The sequence below is a fragment of the Dermacentor albipictus genome, chromosome 1 (genome assembly GCF_038994185.2).
Source record: "Dermacentor albipictus isolate Rhodes 1998 colony chromosome 1, USDA_Dalb.pri_finalv2, whole genome shotgun sequence".
NCBI classification, from domain to species: domain Eukaryota; kingdom Metazoa; phylum Arthropoda; class Arachnida; order Ixodida; family Ixodidae; genus Dermacentor; species Dermacentor albipictus.
In genome coordinates this window covers 251,845,139-251,866,938 of record NC_091821.1, presented here as the reverse complement: position 1 = coordinate 251,866,938, position 21,800 = coordinate 251,845,139, and the positions used below count along the sequence as shown (strand labels likewise).

Here is a 21,800-nt window from a genome sequence, read left to right as displayed (position 1 = left end):
CACGCACATCCGGTTTGGCCGTCAAGTTTGTCAATGATGTGTTTTTAACACTTCTATGGCTTTTCTTTTTCTGCGTTTGAACCTTCCCTCGACCCTTAGGGGCGTATATCTGCCATACAACTATAATCGTCATCTGCCTTGCTTGCGTTTCCTTTCTTGGAAACGCTGCGCCTACTTTCCTGTCGACAATGTTATGTCATGCTGATAACGCGCATGCATTTCGTTACTGGGAAGTACCGGGCTCGCAGCGTTAAAGATAGGAAATGCGGACAAGACAGATAACGTTTATCGTTGTGTGGCAAGATACGACTCAAAGAGTGCAAGCTTTTCTAATGCTATCTTCGGCTGGTCGTTTCTGAGCACTCTGGAGCGCTCTCGCGAGCGGCGTTGTCTTCGGCTGGTTGAAAGAGGGTGCGTGCCCTGCGTTCGGCTGGTTCTTCTCGATTGCTCTCCTCTATCTTGGAGCGCTCTGAGGCGCTCCGGGCCCTGTCGTCGGAGCAGTCATCGAGATTGAAACGTCATCGAAGCGCCGCGTCGCTGCTGTTGGCGACGGCCCACCGTAACCTTGGCAACCTAGGCCACTGCATGCTGGCGTCTCGACGAACGTTCGTCCCGCCAGCACGTTCGCCGGATTTTCCGGCAGCGCTGGGAGCTTTGGATAGGCGAAACATCGGACGTTGGCAGTAGTCACGTGGCTTCGCATCAGCAATTTCCTCCTCCGAGAGCGAGTCGCACGTTCGGCTTGCGCGCTTGTCCCCTACCTTTGAGCTCGGGAAACGACCGACCTACCTGACTCTGCTTCGGGGCATACAGGCGACCAGTCGAAGATACCATTAGAGTGTAAACAAAATTGCACCCTTTGGGTCGTATCTTGCCACACTACGATAATCGTCATCTGCCTTGCTTTGCGTTTCCTTTCTTGAAACCACTGCGCTCGCTACTTTCCTGTCGGCAATGCACTCTAAAAACTTTTGGGTGTATATTTGCCATACAACGATGATCGTCATCTGTCTTGTCCGCATTTCCTTTCTTTAACGCGGCGAGCCCGGTACTTTCCAGTAATGAACGGCATGCGCGTTATCGGCATGACATAGCATTCCCGACAGGAAAGTAACGAAAAAAAAAATGAAATGATGGGGTTTTACGTGCCAAAACCACTTTCTGATTATGAGGCACGCCGTAGTGGAGGACTCCGGAAATTTTGACCGCCTGGGGTTCTTCAACGTGCACCTAAATCTAAGTACACGGGTGTTTTCGCCTCCATCGAAATGCGGCCGCCGTGGTCGGGATTCGATCCCGCGACCTCGTGCTCAGCAGCCCGACACTATAGCCGCTCATCAACCACGGCGGGTTGAAAGTAACGAGCGCAGCGTTTTCAAGAAAGGTAATGCGGGCAAGACAGATGATTATCGTTGTGTGGCAAATATACACCCCAAAGGGTGCAACTGTTTTTAGAGTGTATGTCATGCATGTCATGCAACCCAACCTATGATTTATTACGGGTGTCCAAAATTGAAGTGCACGCGCCTTTGTGTCTTTCACCTCTGTCGGCATGCGGCCGCCTGAACCTGCAAAACAAACTCTTTACCTGGTGCGAGGAATCATCGTGTTTTATCATCTGAGGAGAAGACAAGACGAAGTTATGAATGCTGATAGACAGTCAGAGTGTGGTAGGCATGCAGCGGAACTTGCATTTGCAGGCGTTACGTAGTGAAATTTTCTGTCATAATTTTGGGAATGTCGGTAGGCTCGGCTTCTTTCTGCATTTCTCTTTCAGAGTTACTTTAATAACTCTCTATGTGCTCGACAGGGATCCTATGCGAAAGAGCGCGCGTTTCACCGTCGGTTCAAACTCCACTACATCGTCAAACAGCACCTTAGGCGGTACCGGCTGCCGAGGGAGATGCGTGGCATTCGAAGTGCACCTGCAACCGTGTGTGTGTGTGTGTGTGTGTGTGTGTGTGTGTGTGTGTATGTATATATATATATATATATATATATATATATATATATATATATATATATATATATATATATATATATATATATATATATATATATATATATATATATATATTGTTATCACGTACCATGGTACATATGTATGTATATTCATCGGTATGCATACCGATGAACGTACGGGTGCTGGTCGCCTTGCCTTGAGGCCATATGAACTATTTATTATGTGGCTTTCTTTTGTTTTTCTTTCCGGAATTAGTATCGAAATAAATACATTTAGTCGCTTTGTAACATGGTGGTGGTGGTGAAGGTGATGATCATGCTGCAGGTCGGGTTAGCCTGGCAGACCTGGCCGGCAATTGCTCCGCCGGAGCGTCTCTATCTGCGCAAATTATGTCACTATGTGTCCACCAGTCCTGTGTCTCGCAGAAAAGTCAGAAGAATGCGTGTCATCTATCGCTGCCATTCTTTTGTCGGCGGTGCGGTGAATGGGCGAGGGCGGTTGCGCTATTTGGCGCTGTAGCAGACGCCCGGAAAGGGAAGCTATCGTGTGCAGCGATTTGCTGCAAGACCTCAACTATATACTATTACTACATGCTACTCTACTATATATACTATGTATACTGCATGTAGTTATATATAGTATATATAGCATATATACTATGTATAACCATATACTATATACTCATTTATAGCCTCAACTGCAAATGTATGATGCGTGCGATCATGCTACAAGTTTACCGTGCTTCTTTTATTTCGTGTCGTTTAATCTGAGCTTTGCTTCCTCCTCGCTCTCAAACGACGCCTTAAGTTAAATGCGCTACCATTTCAATTGCGCCCTTATATTAACGTAAGAAGTTTTGTGGCTGAGAAATTGCGAACGAACAAGGCAGCTTAGTGAATTCTGCCCCTGTTTCACATATTATTTTGCTCAATAAAGTATATTGAGCTAGACAGTTAGGGCGCGGTCAGTGGTAATTTTCCTCCCTTCCCTTTCCTTCATTTATTTTAAACCTACTACTACTACTACTACAACTACTACTACTACTACTACTACTACTACTACTACTACTACTACTACTACTACTACTACTACTACTACTACTACTACTACTGCTACTACTACTACTTAGTAATAAACTGTAGCAGGAAGAAAACGTATTCACCACTACTGCTGGCTTAATTGTTGCCAGCGTAAGCAATAAATAAGTAGCAAATGCTTTTCAATAAGTAAATTTTATTGAATAGCTATGACGTCAGTGAGAAGTTAGGTTGTCGATATAGACATACAATACGTAGAATATATGCACTTTATTGCAAGCAATCGTATAAACAGGTAAAAGAAGAGAAAAAGTTAAACGCTTCGAGCAAATTTATGTCTTGTATAGTAACTTCACGAAATGTTGAAGCTACAGGCTAAGCGACCCAGCGAGATTGTGGCGCTCTGAACGTGCTTCCTCACGACCGTGCATCCTGCCGGGATCAAGCGCAGGTCGCTCTCTGAAAGCTTCAAGAGGTGACATCTCTCCGTCAGAACGCACTTCAATCTATACCTAGAAGACCTCATGCACTTGAGGAGTGGCGGACTGACTGACCCAACACCAGCTAATGTGGCCGCGTTAACGGAGCTTACCATGACCCTTGGGCTCACCATGCCATAAGAAGCGGACCAAGCTACTGTGACCAAGCTTAAGCAAGAATCGACGTCATCAAAGTCCCCCCTCTCAACCCCGTTTCCCGCCGCCTCTCACTACCTCCCAGTATAGCCCCGGACAGTGGGCCGAAATGAAATAAACGTTTCGCTCTCTCCTCTTGTGTCTGGGCCTTCCTCGTCGCTGTTACTGCGACCGGGCCTCTAGCGTCCTGTGAAATCGCCCCAAGCGATTTCTATTACAGCTAGCTGGCTGGTGCGCGTAGCTTGCCTGCAGCACGAATTTAAAAAAGAAAGAGTAAACTCTGCTTTTTTTTTTTTTACGTGCACCAAAACCACGATATGATTATGAGGCACGCCGTAGTGAGGGGCTCCGGAATCATTTTTGCCACCTGTGGTTCTTTAACGTGCACCCAACGCACGGCACACGAGCGTTTTTGCATTTCGCCCCCATCATAACGTGGCCGCCGCGGCAGGGATTCGAACCCGCTACCTCTTGCTGAGCAGCACAAGGCCGCAGCCGCTGAGCCACCGCGGCGGGTGCAGTGCGAATAGAGACGCGGCCAGAACGCCGGGATGTCCTTTCGTAGCTTGTTCCAAACTCTTGGTGAATCCAGTTATGATGGATGAATATGATGAAGTATGGGGCGAAATATATATTACGTCATGGGTCGTTAGCCGATGAAGTGTGTACAGGAATTAAGCACGCGCATGATGTTTTTCTTCTCTTTTTCTCTTGCTGCTTCGCAATGTCAATTATTTTCATATATGTCCTTGATGAATGGTTGAACCGGCGAGTCGGGCAAAATGTGGGCTATACGCTGCAACTTTCGGACACGGCCTTAAAGATACCTGCGTGTATCTAAAACTAAGGTGCCAATCGGGCTGCGTCTTTCAGTATAACAGTGCTATTGCACTGACACATTGGACGATTAGTGTGTTGGAAAGTTTTTTTGTTCGAGTTAACAGAATTTTCTTCTTTTTTAAATATTGCCTGTCACAAGTAACGAAATTGTACTCCTGAAGCTAGTTTACCTGAAGAGGCGGGCATTATTTCCGCGATATATCAAAATGCATAATCGATTAAACTGAAAGAAAAAAAAATAACTATTCACTGTTCAGATAATTACCATAGGGCACATTGAAATTCACGACTTGTAGACGGTGTGTTCGTTAGGCATATCAATTTGGAACGAACTGTGTTCACAAAGCGTGCGACTAAATGCATTGGTGTTCCAGGTATTTTTGCCCTGCAATGCATAAAAAGGTGTTACGTTAAGTAAGCGTAACAGCAGCGCATTTTACCCTCAATCTTGACGGCGCTTATCTCAAAACTGGTGCTTGTTTCCTAATTCTGTCCAAGCGGATGCACTTGAGTGCTTACCGACTTCAATTCGTAAATTGCAATGTGTACCCTAAATTAATTAGAGAAAAATTGATTAAATAACGTTTTCTAGTTAGTCATTACGCATTTCAATTTTTTGTGCAAGTTATATTCGCGTTTTTGAGCAATTGAGCTCAATGATTAGAATTGTGCTATCTGCCGCAGACGATAAAGTATATGGAATTTGAGCTCACACTGGCTGCGTTCTATTTTCTGCAGGCCCCAGTTAGAAAATTTATCTTCGCTAGCTTTTAGAGAGAGAAGCAAGTATGCCGTTAATCTCTAGGCGAACAACCTTTCGCATCAGGAAGCACGCTCGCCTACATTGACCCGCGTATGACCTGTTCTCGCGGCTCAGACATTTTTAAGGATTTATTAACCTTCGTAGGGATAATCGCGACACGTATTTACCAGAGGACCGATCGCGTTTTTTTGTTATTATTTGAAATGCTGTGGTAGCGGCTTCGCACATTTATGGATCCATGTTCACAAAAATTTCTTACGCCATGATTGTTCGTAAGAGTACACATACCAGTCATTCCTGTTTGCCGCCTGGCTTCGATAATAACATGTCTTACATTGGTTGGCGATCCCGCCTGTAGCAACATCACGTTTGCCTGACATACGAGCAATTCTAACATAAGGCCCTGTTTCTTGCGCATCCGTTTTCTATCTTGTTCGTTATCAGTCCAAAGAAAATTATCTCCACAAGCCCCCTTTCACCAGCGCACATTTGCACCAAGTTCTATGCGTTGTGCTTCCTCATTTGGCCTCTTCACTGAGAAACAATAAAGTTTTTAGTGTTTCTCATTTCTTTGACGTACACGTTACCGCCTCTAACGGGTATTTAGTTGCGCCGGAGTTTTCTTGAAACGGTGTACTCCTAGAGTACACGCTTTAATCAGCCTTAGCCGCAGGAGCGCTTGTAGTTTCATTTTTATAAATTTCTCCGCGACACCAAACTGCTGTCACGTTAAATTCACAAAATGCTTCATTTCAAATTACTACTCCTCAAATTTTGCCTCGCAATTCTTCTATTAATGTATTAAACCTTTCCTTCTAAACGCTTCACTAACGTGCCGCTTTACTTCGATAGTGCGGATTGTATGTAAGTCAAGTTTATTGCAGCAGTCATGTTCGAGTTGCATGGTAATAGTATTACAGCAGGAGGTTCCAGAGTTTTGAAAAAAAAACTGCCAGGGGGACCTCCTATGATTACATAAATGGGATTATTATACAAAAGCAGCAAAGAAGTACGGTCATGGGAACAACAATAATAATAATTAGACAAGTTGAATATGTATAACGGGAAATTATATAAGTTAATGGTAATGTTAATTATTCAAAAAACATGAAAAATAATCGAAAGCGTGTGAAGAAGCAGAATAACAACGAATATTAACGAGAATAATCAACCTGACATGAGATACCAAACTCGTTTCATTATCAATAATAATTATTACTTATACAAAAACAAAAGGTACACAGCAAAATGACATATATATTGATGGTTAATTAAGAAATTAAGATGAGTCGGTTAATTCCTGAATGAAATATTTCTTGGTGCGCGCGGAGAATGTATGAACGTTGTATGATGATTTTATTTCGAAAGGTAATGTATTCCATATTAATATTGCTGTGCCAGAGAAGAGGGCTGTGAACTTTCCGTAATTCGTCCTTACGACAGGTAAAAGAAGATTATTGCGCAGGCAAAACCGGGTACTGTTGTTAGTAATGTGTTCAGGACCAATACATTCAATGAAGATGTCGTGTGTGATGAACCTATATGCAGCTATGGATAGTTTCTGACAGAATAATTGTCGTAACGGGAGAATGTTGAGTTTGGGTAATAGTGACCTGCAGGACAAATCAAATGGGCTGAAAGTCATTAGTCTCATAGCTTGGTTCTGAAGTTGTTGCAGACGTTCAGGATGCGTAGAATACGTATTGGCTGACGATACACAATACGAAAGATGGCTATAAATATAAGAAAAATAAGTTCTTGTCTTGGCGATAATGTGGATGCCAAATTCAATCTTTTTCACAAGTGATCGGGCGTGTCCATGAAATTTTAGTTCAGTATCTAAGATGACTCCAAGGAACCGCGCTTCGTTCGAAACATGTATGAATCACCAATGTGAACAGAAGATGGGACGTCGATTGAATTTCGCTGGGAATGGAACACCATAAATGTGGTTTTAGTGGGATTAATGTGCAGATGATTACTTTGGCAACATAAAGTAATATTTTTTAAGTGGGTATTAAGGTTAGACTGGAGTGTTGCAATTGGTTTACTGGATGTAGAGATGGTCGTGTCATCAGCGTAAAGTATGCACTTGGTCTTAGCAAGAATAGTGGGTAGGTCATTAATAAACACCAAAAATTAAAGTGGGCCTAAAATTGATCCCTGTGGGACTCCTACAATAATTAGCTTGGATGATGAGAGATGGCCGTTAACCTGTACCGTATGAAACCGCTTACTCAAGTAGTCTCCAATAAAGTTATGTGGAGGACCATATATACCAAATGATTCAAGTTTAACAAGTAGTATCTGATGGTTTATCGTGTCGAATACCTTGGTCAGGTCGATGAATACAGAACCCTCAATTAAACCTCTGTCTATAGCTTGCTTGATTTCTTCTGTTAAAGTAATAAGTGCCAGTTAGCGATTAATAATTTCATTATTTCAATTTTAGTCATCTCAACATTTATACTTAATTTTTTTTTTTCTTACTGCCTGCTTCTTGACCAATCCTACATTGAGGGAAGTGACATTAATGACATCTGCCCACAATAGAACAAGAGGGAACCTGAAAACAGTACTGATAAGTGCGTGAAGTTCCATGATGAATATAGCAAATATATGTCTGCTGGTACATTTACATTTATGTGCGTATATATACGCTATAGGATTAAAACAGCGGTTCGCCTTACTGTGAATGGACATGCCTACCTGGTGAGGGTACTTATAGTTGCAGTGTAGCGCTATTTACCATGCCAATATCTTTGGCACGGATGATGTTATGACACCCAACCGGTGCCACCAGTGTTACGAACTTGTACCGCTGCACCACGATTACGGCTTTGTGGTCCCGTAGCGCTCGTCACCCGTTTCGTGACAGAGCGTTGGTAGCGATGACTCCGAGCCTGGCGTCGATGAGAATAACAAAAGGGACTTTATACATTATATACAGGTTATCATACAGGACATGAACGGGTCGGCACTGGGGCCGAGTGCTCACAACAAACGCGACTGTTCTCGCACGACGACGTCCGGCGAAAACGCGTTACACATCTCACCCCAGTCGGGAGCGACACTCTCTCCCGGTGGGGTCGGCAGATCCTGTTTTCGAGCGGCGTGTCGCTGCTTTTATAATCCCCGAGGCCCATTGTCACTCAAACGGCCCAATACAAAGTCAGCACACGACGGTCGTCCGAGGGGTCCAACCAGCGACCGCGCTGGCCACCCGGTTCAAAGTTCGCGCGCGCGGTGACCTCCAGGCAAGGGAGGTGCGGCGCCGGGCTGTCGGGCACACGCGGACACGTCAAAACACGCTGCTCGCCGAGGCTTCTCCCGCACGACGGCGCAGCATCTTGTCTTGTGAAGGGAGAATTATGGCGCTCGCAGGATAGATTCCGCATCTTGCAGATTCGGAATCCGGGCTTGTGGTAATGGCACAACAATGACCACACGGTCACGTTCTTCGCTCGTCCGTCTCTTTTCCTGATGCATGGTACAACGTTTAGACGCATACCTAGCGTTCGTTTTCTTCCTCTCCCACATGTACGTTATCATCTCTAGCCGTTATTTAGTTGCGGCGGTGTGTTTGTTGCTATATCACCTCGCATAATTACTCGAAACATGTTCCCTTCAGCGCTGTCCGGGACTTTCAGTACCTTACTAGTCGGCGTACATGGCCAACCCCATAGCTAGAGGTTGCGGGTTCGGTCTCGGCCATAGCAGCCACACATGGATGGGGGCAAAGTGCTAAAACGCTCATGCACTTAGATTTAGGTGCACTTAAAGGACCCCAGGTGATCAAACCTAATCCAGGAGTCCCCCACTACGGCGTGCCTCATAGACATATCGTCGTTTTGAAACGTAAAACCCCAGACCCCAAACCCCTTTTTTTAACGTCATAGTCACTGCAGCTACAGCACTTCCTGTCAAACAGTATATACCACCCCTCGAGTTATTTAGATGCTCCAAACGTTACATATATATTCAGTACCGAGAAATTGGCAAATTCCCTGTTCAGGCCGAGTGCATTTGTACTACTGAATGATACGCACGTATTCAGCAGTCCACATTGTTACTATCCTGGGAAGAGAGTGCCACATATTGCAGTGCTTTGCTGACGGACTCACCCTAACAGTCCTGATTAGCACGATCAGAAAGTAACGTCTCTGATAAGCATCCTGCGAAGCAGATTACGAAAATGTTGACGGTGTATGCGGCATAGAATTCGCGCCTGGAAACAAGGCCTGCATACCTTTGTCCCGCACTGTCTTAGCCTGCATAATCGACACAGATATAGTAAAATACACAGCAGTGGAAGAAACATTCACAAAAATAGAGCGGATGCATCGCAGATTCGCTAAAACGAAAACGTGGGCTGTTGCTATAGGTACGCGAGTACATGCTAAAGAGGGGACATCAGATTAGAATATTTATTTCTTGTTAACAATTGTGCCGCTCGTTTACAATCACAAATGGAGCGACAGGCACTTAAACTAGCCCAAGGAAATCAAATAGCGCTTATGAAACCATACTTCCATTTCAGCTACGAAGTTAAACGACCAGAATTTGTCACTAATGGCGCGGTCGTCTCTAAAGCATTGCAAAACGTCAGGTTTCGTTTCTTGACATTGTTCAGTGAGCTATTCTTTTTAATGACGGTGACAACAGCGACGATATTCCTAACCAGCACGACTGCTGCATTGTGCATTTGAATACAAGTTCAACTCGCGCATTCATCTCACCGAACGCCGCCAGAAAGTTTAGATCTTGTATCTTAGACCATGTACCATTCTTTATATTCATTATCGTTCAATATCTGCCGCACTCCCGCCAAATTCTATAACTATACCTGTTCTATACCGAAGCAGATTACCATTTCGTGCTAATTTATTTGTATAGTCACCTAGCGTACGTGCTTCCAGAAGCTGTGTGCAGGCGCTCCCGAACCAGTGACGTGTCTAAAAACCTAACGCCCTCTTCTCCTAGTGTGCCCTTTCCCTCAATGCTAGACCCACCTCGGCCCAAGGTGTCGCTTTGGTGCCTGGGTTGCAAAAGTCCGGCACGTGCGATACACACCGCTACAGCCCAGACTGACCTTTACGTTTCTTGTCTCCTGGAAAGAGGTGAGTTCCGAGACTCGGCTGTAGACACGCCAAAATGTCCCCAACCTATGGCTGCGAAAGGTTTCTCCCTTGAGGCGAAATGCCGGGCTTCATTGCTGCTCCTTTTAGACTTTAGATCGAACCGCAGTGCCGGGGCCCGGCGAGCCCCAACCTTCCTACGCGGTACCTAGATTCCCCGCAGACATGACCACGGAAGCCAAAACTTGAGTTGAAAACATCGACAATTCTCTTTTTTTTCGCGTCTCATGCGAGTCGATGCCGTTAATTTTCGGGCACATAAAAGTTTACCCTTGACAACAAGCTGTGGCAGGTTTGCCGACTCTGGTGTTCAATATACGATCAAAGGTTTACCAAAGTTGTCTCACGTGCGTCCTTGCATTTATTGCAAATGTACAGCTGCACAATTTTTCTTGATACGTCTCCCAATCATTTTGGAATATAAATTTCTTATATCTGGTTTCGCACGTTCTAATTAGAACCGTGTGATTTCACCACTATCGCGGATTTGCAAGGTCTCCGCGGCTCTATGAAACAAGACACTTAGTAGAACATCCGTGTCGTACATTCGATCGTTTTTAATCGACAAGTTTTTGAAACGGCCTCGAGAATCTCTCTGTATGTTTCGTTATCGAAACTAGCTGCAATGGTTGCAACTCGCTTGAAACTCCTGTAGCTGCCTTTGCTTGAGCATCTTGCACTCGAACCACCTTCTACAAGTTTTTCTCTCGTTTCTTTTTCGCACTGTCGTTGCAACTGCACAAAATCACCTGAAAAACGTTTCGTTGTGTGGGTGGTGCATCGCAGGTGCGATCGGACGTAAGGCAGGCCAGTGGAAGGCATTTTCCGTAAACCCTCTCTAAGTTCACTTATTTTGGGGTATGTTATATTTGTAGTTCGAGGAGTACAATATAATTTTTATTTTAAGTGTCAACAGACGAAGGAACACCTATGCACACCACCATTTGAACCACAGCAAGTGGCAACCCGAAAAAAAGGCAAGTTTACATACACGCATACATAAAAAACATATGCCACTAGCTTCATACGTGCATCTATCTTTTGTGTTGTGTATGAAGCAACAAAACCAACCATCGGTGTTCCCAAAAGCAAGGAAAATGAAGGCGCCTTACCTTTCTTCAGCAGCTGAATTAAACAGTTAAGAATTACAGATCATACTTTGACCCCCTTTCTCACTGCACATATAGGCTTAAATAATACTCACGAACCAGTCAAGGCGGCAAATAATTTTCGCTTTTCTGCTTCATGAACGCAGCACATTCACAAATACATGAAACGTGTTTAAAACAAGCTTGCCGATTTGTTTCCCGTTATACATCACAATGTGGCGGGAAGCAGTACAACGCTTGAGATATTTTGCAAGGTCATTCGTACACTTCAGTTAATCCTGAAGTGCAAAATGACAGTTCATGCAGTGTCAGGTCGAACGAGGCGTATACTACAATCAAGCGACAAACAAAAAGCGACGGCAGTGAAGTAAAAACAGCTCTTGAGCATAACACGCCCACGGAGAGGCCTAGACGTGACTTTTGATATCTGTATTCACATTTAAAAATGACAGGAGAAGTATGCGCTTTCCATCATATACGAGGTCGCACTTGAAATATACCACAGTTACATCGATTGAAGTAGTTTTGAATGGTACCATCAAATGCGACCTGGTACAGTGAAATAAACACCACTGACTGCGCGTAAACAAAGCTATGTTGCCCTCGTAGCCCTAGCGCTCTCTGCTCGCCCTGAAGCGCTCTACACAGAAATGGCGGTTTCCTCAGTGGTGCGGGCCTCCAGTGGCTAACCAGGCGTCAAGCGTGCAGCAATCAAAAAGAAAGAATGCCCGTTTTAAGGAGCTGCGAACACCCATATCTAAACGCACGGCCTAGCTTGCAAATGATAAACCCGGAATATTTGTCTCATTCTTAGATTTCCCTACAACGAGTAGCTGAGAATACGAGGCTCGAATGTACCGATCAGCAATAGGGATTTTCGTGCTTGGTTCCTCGCCGGTGAAATCGGCTTTCGCTTGATCGAGGGAGCGATTTTTTAGTTGAAAAATTAACCGATAACGCTGATCCCTTTATTTTTCGAACCACTACAGTGTTTATTTGCCAGCAACGAGTTGCATGGTGTACTGGTAAAGTTGTACTGCGCAATGTCCCCCATAGCGCCATATTGAATAGCCGTCTGGGGAACATCCGTTTCCCTAACTTTCTTCGTCCGTCGCTTTGTCCGCGTCGTAGAGCTAGTGCTAGGTCAAAATCGGTGAATTCTGTCGTTGAATCAATATAATCACAATTTTAGTTTACGACGCGGTATGTTTAAACATTTGTTGACAATAATCCAGCACCACTTATCAGTGTAACTTGTTAGATGGGAGCGGGATCGGGTGTGTCTTGCCGAGCTCGGAGTTTTGTTGCTTCATGTGAAATGTTTCGAGGCGGCTACAACGTGCTCGCGCGTTAGGGCTCATGGTGTGCCTGTGTTCATGTTGCTTTTCTTGTGCATTGATAGTGTTCTTTAATCATGTTTTGATGGTCCTACATCGTTTTAAGCGTCCACTCTAAACGAAATACAGTTCAGAGTGAACGTTGGCGGTGGTTGAACATTAGTGAGCTCGTGGTAAAACCACTGTTATCGTTGACTTCATTGTTATGTTCAACTGCGTAATGCAGCTTTCTTAAACTTCTTTCATGTAGTTTTCAGTGCCACTCGTAACGTATGTCACCCTTACAACGTCTTAAGTACTTTATATATTCTCATTTCTTCTCTTCTTTTTAGTTTGTATCGAAAAGCCCTCTTTGTTTGTTTGAGTTAGCCTGATTTACGTCTCAATCTTCGATATGAATAGCTATATGGTGGGTGAGAGAGTTTTTTTTTTTTGCGTGCATTTCTTTCTTTCTTGCTTGCTCCTGTTTTATTCACTTTAGCTGCCCTCTTATACCTTGTTTTATAAAAACAGAACTGTCTTTTATTTACGCGGTGTTGCTCTGCGGCAGTTAAAAATTTAGAGAAGTTGACATATCCGATAACGATGGCTAGGCGCCTATGTAGTGTAGTAAGATCGCCTTCCGTTACCGGTGTTCCTTTATACTTCCATCATTGTGCGAGAAAGCTGTGGTCAGCTGCTTGAAAGTTTGCCTTTGTACAGGCTCACCCGCTCAGCCGAAGCATAGAATAATTCGGCGCCGTCATATGGACTAGCTGCGATTAGCGAACGATAAATTTCACCTGTTACACTTGCAAAACATTTTCCCTTTCTAATGTGAGTTAAGGTTGGTGATACGGTGATGCAGAATTAACTTGCTTCTTGGAGTAATGCACGTGTTGTGTTGCCATTCGGTGTGTCACATTCTGGCTAAGAAACAGTATTTAATGCTAGAAAGACAAGGACGTGGTGGTTGTGCGAGATCTATATATGCATAAGCACTACTGCTGTGACCGTTCGTGCCATACGCTCGCAGCTCCAAGGTGTTGTCCATGGTGAACGCTCATTTGTCAACAAAACGCGCTGGATACGCTTGATATGTGCAGATTTTTTTGTAAATCTACAGAAGCACGCACATATAACTGGTTTGGTTAAGTAAGCTGAGGCCGTTATTTTTAATGGTTCGCTACATTTTCTATTCTCGCCCCTCGTCGTTGGCTAGGGTGCTACCGCGTCGCCGTTATGGCCGAGATCCATTCGATAAGAATTGGTGAAATTAAATAGATCGTTACGAAATACGGCCTTCTAGTGCCACTGTTTTTTCGTGCGTTGGAGTGCTTGTCACTGCACTATTCAACAGCAGTTATAACCATGCAGCTATTGAGCACACTTTGAGCAATCGTTAATCTAACGGCTTGACGATTTGTGTGTAGTGATGTTGAGGGGCTTCTAATCGCGCTTTTGTGTAGTGTTTTAGGTTATTTCTACAAGTTTCGCTCGTATGTTCAAATGTCACAAAGTTCAATTTCAAACTGTTGCGACGTGTGAGTCAGAGAAGCGTTGTAGTTAGGGTCTTGGTTGCGAATTTGTTCTGGTCATGCTACTAACAGTTGTGGCGGTGCATGAAGACGGTATTATTGTTGCCCAAGCACCTTTAAAGCTGTTCATTCTTATTGTTTATGTATGATGTTTACCGCCTTTTACGGTCGTTGTCGAGATAATCGTAACGCACTATATCGCCGTTCTAGAGATTCTCGTCATTTTACGAGCTAGCGGTGGATATCCGCGTACAGCTAGGCGGTCCGTTAACAAATACCGGCATGTCACGAAAAGCCAATTGTATAAAAGTGCCTCTAAAGTAATTCATGATAAGCGTTTTTCTGTGACGAGTTACTTGTGTTAATCAAATTTCTATCTAAAGATGTTCATGTCCTTATTTTGCAGTAAGTAGTGGATAGTAGTTAGGCTGACCGGCTGCTGCAGAGCGTATGAAACACCAGTGATCGCCCCTGGGTATTTGCGTTATTGGAGAGCACTTTCAGTAGCTCTTAAACTTTTATATACCCGCTGTGGTATTTCTATCTGTGTCAGTATTCATAATTTTTTTTTATACCAGATCGAGCACGCTGCGGAGGAAGCGCGGTTACATACATAGCAGACGACGGTTGTCTTTGCTGCGAAACTGTCGTTGAACGGCGGCGCTGCAGTGATTACGTTTTGCGGATCTGCGACTCGGCTCGGTCTAGCCTGGTCTAGCCACGTTGGGCCGTGAAATTGGGCCGTGTGTAGGCGCCATTTTGTTTTACTTGTTACCGTCTTTCCGGGCGTTGTGTGCCCTAGGGAGTTATGAAATCGCTAGCTCATTATAATCGTATATAATTTTTTGCGTGTGGGCGGGTGTGTCAGGTATGCCTTGTGATGTCACGGAGAGCCGCAAAAACTGCCACTAATCGTGTAAGTCAAACGTTTTCTGTCCTTCCGTTTACTATGTTGCGACTGGACGGATTGATCCAGACTGCGAGGAGCTAGGGAAAAAGTCGCTTTACGGGAGCTTTGTAGGGAATTGCTGGCGATTTTAGCTGCGCGCATGTTGTATGTTGTCACAGAACGTGTGCCAGTACATGGGCTGTGCTCATCGTGTTATAGCTGCACGTTTTCCTTCTTCAAACGTCGGTCATCAGCTGGGAAACTGTTAGTAGTGTTGCACTAAATATGGCGTCGCTGGGGCGGTGCACCGTTCGTTCTCCGCTCCAAGCGTCGGCAGCCTTCGAGCCCACGCATCGGACGCATGTTCAGCACACTTGGCTACTGCGCCGGATGAATTCGTTTTCAATCTCCTTTGCGTTCAGATTTATGTTCTTTCGACTAAGCTGATGGGTCGCGGCCACTTCTTTGCAGAGCCAATGGAGGAACAAGTGACTGCACTCTCGCCGCTGCACAGCAACCAAGTTGCTGAAGTCACGGCCGAGACAAGGACCGCCAAGCGCAAGTCAGGTGAAGCCTCTAACGCATCCCCGGGCATCAAGTGGTACAAGCAGAAGTTTAGAGACTCCTGGCTGCAGGACGAGCGCTTCAAAAACTGGCTGGTTAGCGTGCCGCACGATCCGTACCGTGCCAGGTGCAAATTGTGCAACGCCGATCTTAGAGCGGGCAAGAGCGAACTGGAGAAGCACGCGCGCACCAAGCACCACCGTGATACTGTCAAGGCGGTTGAGGACGTGAAGGCCTTGCTGGGCTTCGCCAACCAAGCCGAAGCGCAGACGCTGCCGGAGATAGTAAACGACATGCAGTCAGCTGATCAGGTGGGTCTTCAATCCATTGCCTCGCTGTTACTACTCGCAGAGCTTCCCGTGGTGTAGGCAGGCTAACGCGCTAGTGCAGTCTAACAATTCGTTCCAGGTGCAGGAGGAAGAACTGTCGCGGCCCGTGACCGCGCTTGTGCCACGGAGGAGGAGAATGTCAACCCCACCACCTAGTGAGTTTCTAATTTCTACTTGGCTTCACCACGAGTGTCGCGCCTGGATCTATCATGCCAGCTCATCCTTCCGCCGATGCCGACGCATTACTGAGGCTTTTTTCTTGCTAACTATAAATAAGGTAGCCGAAAGTAAGCGTTCACTTTGACTTTTCTTAATTCAGTCATGTTGACCATGACACTAATCATTCTTGCTCTTGTATTTTGTAATTTTCTTTTTTTTTTAGCAGAGGCTCCAGCACCAGCCGTCCGGTGTCACCTGCCGCCTTTGGGCATCTTGCCCCAAGTTCAGTGTCGCGCACCTGATTTCAAAGGGATAGCTGTGGTGGACAGCCAGATCCGGGAAATTCAACTGAGTGACTATGAAGGAAAATTCCTGTTGCTGTTCTTCTACCCTCAGGCCTTGTGAGTAAAGCTTGCTTCACAAACACACATTGTGCAGAAATTTCAAAGCCCCTTGCATTTCAAAGCCCCCTTGCATGTAACCACACTTGACATCAGATATCTATGAGATGTTTTATTCAAGTAAAGCCTCACTGGTCATGCTGTGCACCAGCAACGCTATACTCCTTTTCATACCAAAACTGTAATGCTGATGAATCTACACAAGGAGTTTGGTCATAAAAATATGTCGCTCTATGTGCTTTTGTGGTCAGGTGTTTTAGACAGCCAGCTTTGAATTGAAAAGGCATGGGTTGGACAGCTTGCATAGGCATAGATAGCTTTTCTCTCTATTATCTTTAATGGATTTTAATGGAACTTGGATTTTTTTTTTCCTCCAATGAACTTTTTATGGCACCTTTCGGGCATAACAATTGAGATTTGTGAGATCACACACCATACCTTTGCTGCATGTGCACAGAATCAATCATACGTTGCCTCCGATCACAGTGGAAGAATAGACAGGTGTCTTAAGGGCACCCTCTGTCAGAGCTAGCGGACTACGACTGTTTGTGCTTCTTTCCTTGGCCGGCAGGAGCACTACGGTGTTAGGGTTATCATTTTATCATTTTCTGTCCTCTGGTACTGGTGCGAGGCCCTGTGCTTACATATTTCACTGCAGATGCCCTTATAATGCACAATGTTACTTCTTCTGTGGTACTACTAGCTCTTGCCAATTCTGTGGCCGTATTCTGAAACAATCCACTTCGGCGTTAGTCACATTCAATAAATCAACCGGCTGCTTACCCGTGACAGCAGCATGCACTACGGTGCTCTTGAATGCTTCACAGTGCATGAGAGTGCACCGTGTGAGTGCAGAGCGGCTCGGGTATGTTGTTTTAGAATGTAATGGCCGCAGTACAGGTCCTGCGCACCGGGTATGGTTGGCCATGGCCGCTTTAGGTAAAATAAATTTAAAATGGAAGTGTGAAATGGTTTATTTTAATGAATAAATTGTGCTATAACTCACGCAGTTGCGAAACACATTTTTATTTATTTATTTACCCTCAGGGCCTTTGGGGCGTTACAGAGGGAGTGGGTACATGGTTCAACAAGAACAGAACCTAAAGTTGCGGATGAAATCAAGAAAAAACAAAGCACACACATACAAAAAGCACGTAGTGCAGGGCTTTAAAAAAATTTATATGTACAAAGATAAGCTGACGTGTTTAAGCTGCAAATGCAGTAAATTTTTCATCGCACCTTCAAATGCCACAGGACCTTCTACGCAGGCAGTGAAATTATAAAGCGACACACTGTTTCTCCGTCTGTGTGTCAACCATAGTGCACCGCCAGAATGGCATCGTTTGACTTGTCTCTGCTACAGTTCACCACCAACTGGTTACCACCAACCACGCGAGCGACGCCTTGTTTATGGTGCCGCTCCCAGCTGTTCCAAGACACTGTCACCGAAAATTGTCACTTACGCAAAGCAACACAACGCCATGGCCGATGAACAGTCAACAAATATCGCTGCACAAGGCTACGTGCAAACTGCCATCAAAAGATACTATGAACTACCAACACTCTTGTCTCTACTACACTACGCCAGCATCCGACCACCCGAAGATGCAGTCGTTTACTCAATATATTGTCACGTACGAGTTTGTGCCGCTGTGAACAAAATGACGTCGGCAGGTGAAGAGGAGAGTGAAGTGTCTCGAAGATCGGTTGATGGTGTTACCCTTGTCACTGAGCTACACCCTTGTAACTGTATATAATGTAAATACATATATTTTCTCCCCGTAACATTTTGGTGGACGTGCTGGCTAATCTCGCCACAAGCCGGCCCTGGATCTTCGCAACGGGCGTCTCATAGATTGCGCTGTTATGGCTACTGACGCTGCCTCCACCGCTCAGACACCAGCGGAAGTAGTGCTAACCAAGCTACGTCACCTGGGAATCTTCATCGGCACTGGCAAGGCCGACGTCGAAGACTGGCTGACGTTGTATGAGCGCTTCGGTAAGCACAGCAAGTGGGATGCCACACTTATGCTAGCCAACGTGATATTTTACTTTGAAGGAACCACGAAGGTATGGTTCGAGACTCGTGAAGCCAACATTAGAAGCTGGGACTCCTGCAAGGAAAAGCTATGCGATCTTTTTGGAAGACCTGTGGGATGTCAACTGGAGGCCAAGCAAGAGCTAGCATCTCATGCCCAAACATCAACCAAATCGTATGTCGCGTATATTCAAGACGTTCTGGTGCTCTGCTGAAAGCGGACGCGGACATGCTGGAGGCTGATAAGGTCGGACACATCTTGAAGGGCATCGTGGACAAGGCGTTTAACCTCCAGCTTTGCAGGAACTGCTCAACCGTCGAGTCCACATTTAAGGAATGCCGGAATTTTGAGCAAGCAAAGAGCAAACGCATCGTACAACGCTTCGACCGACTTCCAAATACGGCTGCCACTTTCTCCTGCAACGGCCTTCCGGCGTCACATCCGCCTACAACGCCAAGCTTGACACAGGTCATCCATTGCGAGCTTGAGACTATGGCTCCAAGTTCTCACTGTCCCCATACGCATGACCATATGACCATCGCTCATTCAAGCTGTTGTCCGCCAAGAAATTGCGAACATGGACATCCAGTCTGCTGTCCGCCCACGTCCCACCCCTACCGCTCCTGTCATTGCCTCTGCTGCCCCTCGACAGTTGTTCCAGGATTGATATCAGAATCCCTCTGAGTGGCGAACACTGGATGACCCGCCATTGCCAGATCTCCCGCCATTGCCGTAGTAGCCGCTGGTACTCCTTGCCTTGACCATATGCTGATTGCTGCTTCAACCGAGACCCTCGGCCTCTGTCGCCCCTCTCTCAACCATACCATGCCGGCCTTCTCTCTCAGGGAAACACTACAAGGTGCTCGCCCTGGCTGCAATGCCGTCGATCCCGCTCATCTACACCTCTATGTCCCTCGTCCCCGTCCTACGCGGCCCGCTTCTCGGGAAACTAAACAATGCAGCCCCCGGAGGTGAGGCTACATTGATGGCTCGAGCTGCAAAACATCTGCTGAGCCCTGCTGCTTGACCAAACCTTGTTGAAATTTTTGTTGATGATGTACCCGTTCAAGCCCTCATCGATACTGGTGCTCAGGTGTCAGTTATACGATCAGATCTTCGTAGCTGTCTCCGTAAAGTCCTGACACCTGCCCAGTCGCCTGCCGTCCGAGTAGCTAATGGCAGTACAACAGCCATGATGGGAATGTGCGCCGCCCGTGTTACCATTGCCGGCCGTCCAGTGTTAGTCCACTGCTGTACACTGTACAGTGTTAGTTCACTGTACTTACCGAGTGTCCACACGAAGTGATTGTTGGAATTGACTTTTTGACTGCCCATTCAGTACTTATTGACTGTGCGACCGGCACCCTTCGCCTTGAAATATCCCATTACTTTGCCATCCCAACTGACGACCACAAGTCGTGACTTCGTTCTACTAAATTTGTTCGACTACAACCTGATGCTACGAATTAAGTCCTCATGTCACCTTCTCCACCACTTTGAGATAGTCCTTACGTGGTGTCCCCACTTTGCGACGTCCTCCTGGCACGACAAATAGCACTACCAAGCTCAATTGTAACTCTTGCCAACAATCGAGCGTGACTTCCTCTTGTGAACTTTGGTTCGTGTCTGCAAGTGCTTCCTGCGGGTGTATCGCTCGCTATGCTATCCCCTTTGGAAGACTGTGGAGTAGCTGCTCTCACGCTCGAACCACGCTTCGACACTGCTGCAGCTTCTTCCCCTCCTACTTCACGCAACAACAAGTTTACGCCAATGATCGCTACTGATCTATGACCTGCTTACGCTGACGCCCTTCGCTCCATTCTGATGTCCTATGAAGACATCTTTGATTTTGCCAATCGCCCACTAGGTCGAACCCATGTCGTCGCCCATCCAATCCACACTGGTGACACTCCTCCTATACACTGGAGGCCCTAGCATGTGTCTGCGGCTGAACGCCAGGTGGTCCAAACGGAGGTGACAAAATGCTCTCCAAAGGTATCGAGCCATCCTGCAGTCCGTGGGCGTCACGTGCCATCCTGTTTAAAAAGAAGGACAACACCTGGAGATTTTGTTTCGATTACCAAAAAGGGCATGTATCCGCTTCCGCGTTTTGATGACTGCTTACACTGTGCCAGTTATTTTTCGTTGATTGATTTGCACTCTGGCTACTGGCAAATCGCAGTGGATGAACGAGATCGTGAAAAGACCGCTTTTGTCACCCCAGATAGTCTCTACCAATTTTAAGTGATGCCTTTCAGACTGTGTAATGCCCCTGCTTCTCTTTTCTGCGTGAATTCAAATGGACCACATGCCTCTGCTACCTTGATGACGTCATTGTTTTTTCACCGACTCTCAGCTATCCTTGCTGTTTTTCGATGAGCTGGCCTACAACTCAATTCTGCAAAATACCATTTTGGCCACCGCCAAATGTGAGTACAGTACTTGGTCACTTGGTTGACGCTGCCGGCGTCCAGCCTGATCCTGATAAAGTTCATGTTGTTGGTGAGTTTCCTCTTCCGCGTTATTCTACCGATGTCCAATGTTTCCTAGGGCTGTGTTCCTATTTTCGGCGATTTAGCCAGAACTTTGTCGAAATCGCTCACCCTCTCACAAACCTCCTCAAAAAGGACGCTACTTTTCTGTGGGGACCCTACCAGGCTGCAGCATTTTCCATGCTTAATCACTTGCCTTATCAATCCACCCGTGTTGGGTCATTTTGATGTGCATGCCTACACTGATGTTCGCACTAATGCAAGCGGCCATGGCATTGGCGCTATCTTGTCCCAACGACAGCGGAACACCAATCGCGTGATTGCGTATGCTAGCCATCTTCTTTCAGCACCAGACCGCAACTACTCCATAACAGAATGCGAATGCTTGGCCCTTGTTTGGTCCATTGCTAAGCTCCGCCCTTACCTGTTCTGTTGGCATTTCATCGTCATGACAGATCATAATGCCTTATGTTGGCTATCCTCACTCAGAGACCCGACAGGCCGTCTTGGCCGCTGGGCTTTACACCTGCAAGAGTACACCTTTTCCATGTCCTACAAATCTGAGCGGCTGCATAAGGACGCCAACTG

At 45.9% G+C, this 21,800-nt stretch overlaps 1 protein-coding gene across 7 annotated transcripts in view; it reads left to right on the top strand.

Annotated features, from left to right (window-relative positions):
- Positions 1 to 10,222: 10,222 nt before the first annotated feature.
- LOC135901039 (uncharacterized) overlaps positions 10,223 to 21,800 on the top strand; it is a 49,736-nt gene continuing 38,158 nt past the window's right edge. Inside the window, exons 1-4 of one of the 7 annotated variants that reach the window (XM_065430694.1) lie at positions 10,223 to 10,358; positions 15,700 to 16,103; positions 16,201 to 16,276; positions 16,507 to 16,681. In XM_065430694.1, the coding sequence (XP_065286766.1) occupies positions 10,238 to 10,358; positions 15,700 to 16,103; positions 16,201 to 16,276; positions 16,507 to 16,681 (776 nt within the window). In that variant the 5' untranslated portion in view covers positions 10,223 to 10,237. Of the gene's footprint in view, positions 10,359 to 12,562; positions 12,689 to 15,055; positions 15,256 to 15,350; positions 15,493 to 15,699; positions 16,104 to 16,182; positions 16,277 to 16,503; positions 16,682 to 21,800 lie in introns of those variants that run through there. The other 6 variants (XM_065430685.1, XM_065430678.1, XM_065430671.1 and 3 more) reach the window with 6 other exon arrangements.